Source organism: Montipora capricornis, chromosome 3 (assembly GCF_036669925.1).
Source record: "Montipora capricornis isolate CH-2021 chromosome 3, ASM3666992v2, whole genome shotgun sequence".
Taxonomy (NCBI): Eukaryota; Metazoa; Cnidaria; class Anthozoa; order Scleractinia; family Acroporidae; genus Montipora; species Montipora capricornis.
This window is the reverse complement of record NC_090885.1, coordinates 22,240,463-22,248,797: the sequence shown is the minus strand read 5'-3', so window position 1 is coordinate 22,248,797 and position 8,335 is coordinate 22,240,463. Positions and strand designations below refer to the sequence as shown.

General features: G+C 40.2%; 1 protein-coding gene across 1 annotated transcript in view; it reads left to right on the top strand.

The window, feature by feature from the left end:
- The first annotated feature begins 227 nt into the window (after nucleotides 1–227).
- Nucleotides 228–8,335, top strand: part of LOC138040919 (uncharacterized) — an 8,509-nt gene continuing 401 nt past the window's right edge. The window contains exons 1-2 of the mRNA XM_068886645.1: nucleotides 228–386; nucleotides 6,796–8,335. The exon at nucleotides 6,796–8,335 is cut by the window's right edge and continues 401 nt beyond it. Coding sequence (XP_068742746.1) covers nucleotides 317–386; nucleotides 6,796–7,352 — 627 coding nt within the window. The 5' untranslated portion in view covers nucleotides 228–316 and the 3' untranslated portion in view covers nucleotides 7,353–8,335. The remainder of the gene's footprint in view (nucleotides 387–6,795) is intronic.

Genomic DNA, 8,335 nt, shown 5'->3' with positions numbered 1-8,335 from the left:
ATTGAAGAGACCACTCGAATACAAGTTCATGATGAGTTCGGCAATCTTTTGTCGCGCGATCTAAATGGCCCTGCGATAACATCCATAGTTGTTTTGAAATTGCAAATCATAGGTAATGAAACTTAAAACCGAGAAAAAATGAAACAGAAAAAAATACCTTGAATCGCTGACTGCGTAGTCGAGTGACGTGTTATGTCACATCGCAACAGTTGCGCATGGTTGGCGCATCTATAATTGCGTTCGAAAGGCCAAAGTCACAGAACCTGGAGTCGGTTAGAGGTGCCTGTGTGATTTGAAAGTATATGAGGGCTCCAAAATGAAGTTGACCTCATCAACAGTGGTTTATGCGGTGATATTCGGAGCTACAATCTGCATTTTCACTGAAGGTGAGAGTTTAGTGTCGGCCGGAAAATGTTGAGATCAATAGCAAGGTGATATAGCGAGTGGAAGTGCAGCTACCTGCTCTTTGAATAAGTCTGTGCAGCGAAACAATTCATTTCTGTTTGGCTGGAATGACAGTCACAGGATATCAGAACGAGAAATATGTGTCCACTGTCATTATTTGTTTTGGTGGACTATTTTCGGTCAAGTTCCATAAATTCATATACTATCGCAGAGAGAGTTCGTAAGAGGCCTCATAACAGACGGTGCATTAAAAAAATTCTTGTTTCCTTATGATGAAATTCGTTGCATTCGAAAAATTAATAACCGATTAGTTTTGCGGTACACTGTCAAAGGGGTTGAAACGGTGAATATTTTATATTTCGTAACATTCAATATATATTCTATGTAGCCCAATTTGCAGGTCACAATTCCACAGTATAATTGCGAAAACCACACAATAGTGCTAATGATAACTGGTTATAGATATTTGACGCCCGAAACCAAACCAGTAAACTTTACTCTTTCGTTAGAATCGTTACGAATTTTCATTTAATGCGCCGGGACCTATCTGACTTTTTCGTAAGCTTGGTAATGCCGTTTGTATCACCAAATATTCAGTTACTGTACGTTAGCTGACACTTAAATTTCATCGTGTCGTTTTTTTTTTTTTTACCGTTTCTTTATTTGACATTGTACAGACAACATCTAAGTCTCGTTTTGAAAAATGGGCGATGAAAGAGATGCCTTCCGTCAGCCAGCAAAGCGGCGATAGGCTTTCAACTGAAAAATCGCCCAAAACCACTTAAAATCAATGCCAAAGAATGTGATCAGTCTTCGTGACCTTTTGGCTTTAAGAGTCCATTTTCTCAATATCTGGCACCAGCGTCGGCTTACTCTCCATTTGAAACGTGAAAAACCCTGCTCGACTATTCGGATGCCTTGTTTCAGGTGCTTGTAGCTTGTCAATGAACTTGCCGGCGTTTCATGGTGTTTTCGTTCGATGAAGGCCCCGAAATTAAGATATGAAGGCATGCATCAATTTGAGGATGAACTTATGTTAGGTTTATGGGTGAATGCTGAGAGTTTTTTCGAGATTTGTTGTTTAGCACTGCTTTGAATTCGTTGCTATATTCGATCTTCTCGTCGAAGCTGAAAAAAAAAAAACATCTCTTTGGACCTCCCTCTGTGGTATTTTTCTGCTTGGGGAAAACTTATGGAAATTTTTTTGCTTTGAACAATTGCGCTTTGTTCAACGGCATAAGTTTCAGAACAAAAAGAACAGTACCTCGCCTTTTTTATAATTTAATTGCACGACGAAACGAAATCGCGTCTTGAAGCGAAATGTATTCGCAAACAGCGAATTTTACATCTGAACAGGATTGAGTTGACCCATTTATCAGTTGAAAAAAAACGGATTTTAGTTACAACTGAAAACTATTTGTTATTTGCGGTAGTTCGTGATCATTCCGATTGTTTTGTCTGTCGATGTGGTCGGTTAGTGAAGCACAAAAAATAAATACCTACCAAGATAAATGAAGTCTTTCGTTTGATACTTAAAGTTTCTTTCGGAGATCACAGGTTTGGAAACGGAACGCAAAACGCAATATTTTCAACAATTCCCAGTCCACCCTGAGGCAACCGAACGAAACCTCGTTGAACCTCGGCAAGGACCCGGCTCTCATTAAACTGGAAATAAATGTGCCTCAAGGCTAACGAGACTCAAGAAACATCTTGTTTCCACAGTCTTTGTTTTATTTTCCATGACATTGTTCAGGTTAAATTCATTTTTTCGGAAACTGATAGTCAGGCAAGATATTTATCCATAAGCACACATAATAACAGGAGATACGGTTACTGAAACTCCACCTCATGAGTTTGGGAGCTACAAAGTGTGTCATAAGCGGCTTCTTTTACGGGGGCACCCAACGAGAATATAGTTCAAAACCACGTAAACATAGCATTGCTAAATGTATTTTAGTATTTTAACGGTAGATATAGGCATATTTTTATCCCCTAAAAAATTTTCATCTGTTCGGATTTCCTAGCTGAAAGCCTAGTGATCCGATCATTATAGGGATCAAAAGTTACCTTTTCGAAAATTTTAGCCGGAAAAAAGGCTCCCGAAAATTCTAGGTGGCCCTTTTAGGGTAAAAATCCGTTAAAAATGGGCGATTATATCATTTTTCAGATGTTCGAAAATGCTAGGAGAGGCAGGCAAGCAAAAAATTTTACAACAAATGTTCCGAAAATTCTAGATCTCGAATCGTCTTCCGAACAGATATTTTCCGAAAATTGACGTTGGGTGCCCCTGTTCTTACGACAAACGACGGTATAATTATAAAATTTGGTTAGAATATTTAAGCTTAGAGTTAACTATTTATTCTTTTAAACTTTTTGCCCACCAGAGAGGGCGAATTGAGACGAATGTCATTTTCTGTTACTGCTTGTAAGATTAATATACCTCCGAGAAAATTCCAGAGAAATGATAGTGTTTATTTTTAGACATACGGCTAAATGAATGATACCATGGAATGAAAATAATGTCAATGAGTTGGAATTCTTTCAAACGTCGCCAGTGTTTGTCTCAAGAGTATGTTTATCAACGTATTTGGCAAATTAAAATCTCGGTCCAATGGTCGTTAGTAGTTGTCCAAAGGAACAAAGGTTTTGTTCAAAAGCCGGCTACACACAAGCAAGTTTTGGAGCTGGACAATCTGCGAGTCAGCGAGCCGTGCGAATTTCGCAATTAAGTCTAAGCACCCATTCTACAGGGGCACCCAACGTCAATTTTCGGAAAATATCTGTTCGGAAGACGATTTGAGATCTAGAATTTTCGAAACATTTGTTGTAAAATTTCTTGCTAGCCTGCCTCTCCTAGGATTTTCGAACATCTGAAAAAAGGTATAATTGCCCGTTTTAAGCGGATTTTTACCCTAAAAAGGTCACCTAGAATTTTCGGGAGCCTTTTTTGTGGCTGAAAATTTCGAAAAGATAAGTTTTGATCCCTATAGTTTTCGGATCACTAGACTTTCAGCTAGGAAATCCGAACAGATGAAAAAAATTTAGGGCATAAAAATGTGCCTATGCCTACCGTTTAAATATTAAAATACGTTTAACAATGCTATGTTTAAGTGGTTTTGAACTATATTCTCGTTGGGTGCCCCTTATTTTAAAACGGTTAGCTTTCAATAACTGTGTGAACACAGGCGCCCCAAGCTGAAAATACGTGGTGTATGCGACAGTTTGTGTATATAGAGAATTGTATGGGAAAATCACCGATCGTAAAAAAATTGTGTAAATAACTATCTCATTTAAAATAAAGTTTTCCTACCTCAAATGTGTGACCAACTTGTCTCTTTTGGCGAGTTTCGAGCCATTCTGACGCCGTTTAGTGAAGTCATCCGGAAGGCCGTTGCTGAAATAATGGGAAGGCCGGTGACTCCATCCATCGCTGGCCAGACCTCACTCCACAAATCGTTTTCTCCTCAACAGGAAAAGTCCCGAATCGCAATAAAAACAACAGTTCCATAAAGCCCAATAAATTTCACTCCAAATACGTGTGTTTCGGCGGCCGAAAGACTCGTGGCGAACGAAAACTTTGCCTTAAAATTCACCTCTTCGGCTTTCCTCAGAGGCTTGTGACCGGGTAGTCAACAACGGAAACTCGCAAGATGGTTTCAGCCTCAACTCTGATTGGTCCATTTGAATTTGACCGCGCGCTGGCAACACGACCGTTGTTGACTTGTGACTGGGCAGTCAACAACGGTCAACAACGGTCAACAAGCCTGTGGTGTGAATAGCATGTTGACTCCCATTGCTCGCATCCATGACTCGCATGGCTCGCTGGCTTGTACATTGTCCTAACTCGCGAATTTTCCTTGACATGCACTTGTCAAGGAAAAAATTGACACATTGCAGAACTTGCTCATCTGTACAGACTGTCTGTACGGGTCGACAAGGAAAACTTGTCCAGAAAATTGAGAAATTGCGGGCGCACAGCGGTCTTGTTCTTTCATGAGTCATCATCAAAAAACGAAAATGGCACCCCGCAATCTCGTATCCAGAGTCCTCGGGCTTTTTGGTCAGCGGACGCTCACCCGCTGACCAAGAAGTCCGAGGATTCTGGGTACGATATTGGGAGCCCCGTGGTTTGTTTTTTTTCTTCGTCCGCTGTGTAATTGTATTGCTGGCTACAGTGAAAGCTTGTCAATAGAAAACTTGTTAATTCGTTCATATCAGCAGATAAGACTTGTAAAGGCAAAACTCGTCAAAGAAAATTTATCGTTCATACACATGAGCATATGAACATTGTCAATGACACTTGTCAAGGAAAAATTTCTCGTGTGTAAAACTTTCAGCCTTCACACCTGCTTGAAAAAAAACCTTTCCTCAGTCTCCGTTTTGACTTCTCCACCAGGAAGTTTTTTTTGTATGTTGAACAGTAAATTAGACAACCAAAGACGGGAACAAATGAAAGCATTGCAATCCTCGATTCAGTTTTCTAAAGCATTTTGAAATCAAGTTTCTCAACGGATGATAGGGTAACTTTCACGCCCATATTGGTTTGGCTCAGAGCGATCATGGTTTTCCACTCGTGCAATAATCACGCTAATTCCGTGATTGAATGTGTACTTTTTCCGTCTACCAGGGCCCGGTTGTTCAAAAGCCGAGAAACGCTAATCCCAGATTAAAAATTAACCCAGGAGTTTATTTCTCTACTTCCCAAATGCTGGTCAACGCTGATATTCGACAAAACTTTACGTTAGAAAAACAAAAATAAGCGAAAGAAACTTTCACCAAAAAGTTGAAACAAACGTTTACGCTAATCCTGGATTAAGTTAATCGGCTTTTGAACAACCGGACCCAGTTGTGCCGACCCTTAGCCTAACAATAACCTAACCTCATGATGAAATTCATGTAAAAAAGACAACTACACGAATTCTTTTTACGCTGTAATATTTTACCTATGTCGTGTTTTACCACCAACTTTAAAGGACGCATACACGTATACACCCTGTCTTACAAGAAAATGTTGGAAAATTTCTTCATTAGAGCTTTTTTCAATTGAGTGTCGAAAGTAATTAGCGAATTGCTTTGGTTTTGCATTACTTCACTCAGTGATTGGTTCAAAGTTCTCGCGCCACTTTTTCAACCAATCAGAGGTGAAACCAAAACCAATCGTGGCTTGCGCGTACACATTTTCCCACACTATGTGTTGGTTTACTGGATTGTCTCCGTCCTTTTTGATTGGCCAAAGTTATTACTTTGGTCTTGGTTACGACACTCTACTGAAACTCGCTCTTTCTCAACAAATTTGCACTTGCTAGCTAGACACGTGTGTTGAAATCCAATTTTCATGATTCAGAGAGTGACCATTTCCGTTTCAAACCAACGTTTAGCAAAATAGACAACCCTGTGTAAATATTGTGTCGTAAAATATTCTATTGTAGATTTTATCACAAGTAAACAAAAGAGCCAAATTGGTTTACGCGGTTAATACCAATCAGGAGTCCATGAGTAGGAGCTTGCCTCTCCCATACAAGCCCTACGAGTCAAACTTTGGGCGTTTCTTTCTATTGGTAGAATGCCACGAGTTCTTCGGCTCTGCACGCACCGTTTAGAATGGCCAATCAGAATAAAGTTATCGTCAAAGGACTGAGACAAAAATAGCAAAAATGATGTATGCAAATTGATGTAAATGCGAGTCTCCTGCTGAAGGGTTTGTTCCAAAAATAGAAAGAAACGTGCAAAGGTTGACTTAAATAGGGAGGCTCCTATTCATGGGCTCCTGTGCCAGTATAAAATCATTTTCCCGGCAATAAGGGAGTGGAAATTACTGACATCTCGCGGAGCCCAAAGCTCCATCAAAACATTCGTTTTCATTAAACCTCAAGATTTAAATAGTTCAAATGCAAACAAGGGTTAAATAAATCACTTATGCTACTCCGGTTTGGAACTGAAGTTACTCAACAAAGTTACAGTTCAAACACCCAACGTTTTGCCGCTTAGCAAGTGTCTTCATCAGGGGTGAAGAGAAACCGATGGAAGAGTCGTTAAATTGAGAGGGTTAAATAATATTTTTAAAAGACTGTGAATTGTTATAAAGGCATAATCTCCCTTACGCCGTTACGCGGCGTTTTACAAACAACCAAATTTTGGACAGTGTTGATGTTCATGATGAGAATTCTCTCACAACATCAGCGAGAGATCACGGTGTGGATGCCGAAGGCTGACAATGTGAGTGACCTCGTTTGCTTACAACGTTAGAGTCTCGTTCTCAAGGCGCTGATGCTTGCCAATTCAGTTTTCCATTTTTAATTATTTAAACGTTCGCTTAAACACTAACCAATTGTCATAAAAATAATATTGCCCCACGAAGGTTGTCATCAGCGTTGTGTTTTTGTGTTGCAGTTGAAACTTCAGAGGTTTACTGCTTCTCCTGTTTTGGCTTCACCGCTGAGAAACCCTGGCTCAGTGAGGGGGCAAAGTCCACTGGGAAATGCGAGGATCGTGATGGGGGCAATTTAGTGGTGCGAAAATGCACGCAGAATCCGTCTGATAAACCAATTTGTGTTAGGTTCAGAGGTAAATACAAACTGCCCCAGATGATCGGTGATCAATTAGAGGAACGTTTCTTTGAAGCTGCTGGTCTGCATTGTGCCACAACACAGCAGTGCAACAAAAAGGAATGTCCAAACTATTGGACCAAAGATGTGAGAGAAATATCAGACTGTGAAATGGTGTGTTGCGGGAGTCACGAATCCCAGAATTGCACCTTTCCGGTGCCGAGAACAGATGAGATCCGCAAAACATACAAAGCCACCCAGGCCGAAGAAGATAACAAACTTGATGTGGCTGGGGCTGGAGAGCGGAGCAGTGGTGCAAATACAGTTGAGTGGCCGGTATGGACTCAAGCTATGAGTTTTGTCTTCTTTGAGATGGGGCGGCGAATTGTGATCTGTCGATAAACTGCCAATGCACGGAAATATCTGTTTACAAACACTTTATTTTTCGTTTCAAGGTGGGAAACGCTAAAACAAGAAAGTGCTGGTAGAGCCGCCAAGTAGGTTCTACTTGGCACATTATAACAACGATATTTTACTGCAGTTTTGGAATGTTTATATTTCAGATTTACTCTTTCTCAATGTTCACATTTAATTTATATTCTTGGCCTTTATACCATAAGACTGGCCTTAAAGTCTTTTTTTTTCGGCAACGAAGATCTCGGTTCCGACATGTTAGAGACAACTTTTTGCAATATACCAGGTGGCAGTGTATTGCTCTGTGGCCCATTGTGCTCTCACTGATCTTATCAGATTTAAGATCGTTAAACGAAGAGCTATTCTTTCAGTTACTGCGACATACAGTCGCCCAAACGTGCTCATACTGAATTATTTTTGGATAGTTACATACAGGAAATGCAAAATGCGCTAGTAAGATGATTTTCAATTACGTCGCGAAAGTAATTAAACGCTGGCGATTACTCCTTTTACTGTTGGTTTACATAATTTCGGCACTGAGCCAAAACCAATCACGACTCGTACGTACACATTTTCCCGCGCTTTTGTACAGCATTCAGCTTATTGATTCGAAGTCGAATTTTGATTGGTTCATTGCGTTGCTCGGGCTATCCTATTGGCCAGTTCAGGAGCCTGTGACTGGGATGCTGGTATCCTCAGATTTCGGATTGCATGGTCGTTGTTATCGTTAGATTGCTATTTCCTTCGTAAATTGAAAGTTAATTTTATCCAAACTGCCGTAGTGCAAACATTGTACATTGATTGACTGTAGTTAGCGAAAGAAGCCGTTCTAAAATGGATGGTCTTAGATAGTGATAACTCATTAATAAACCTTCGGCCATGGGCTCCTCGTTAGAGTAATTAATCAGATTTTGCATTGGTTTGAATCAACACTCGGCTGAAAACAGCATCAATTCCATATTTGACTTCTT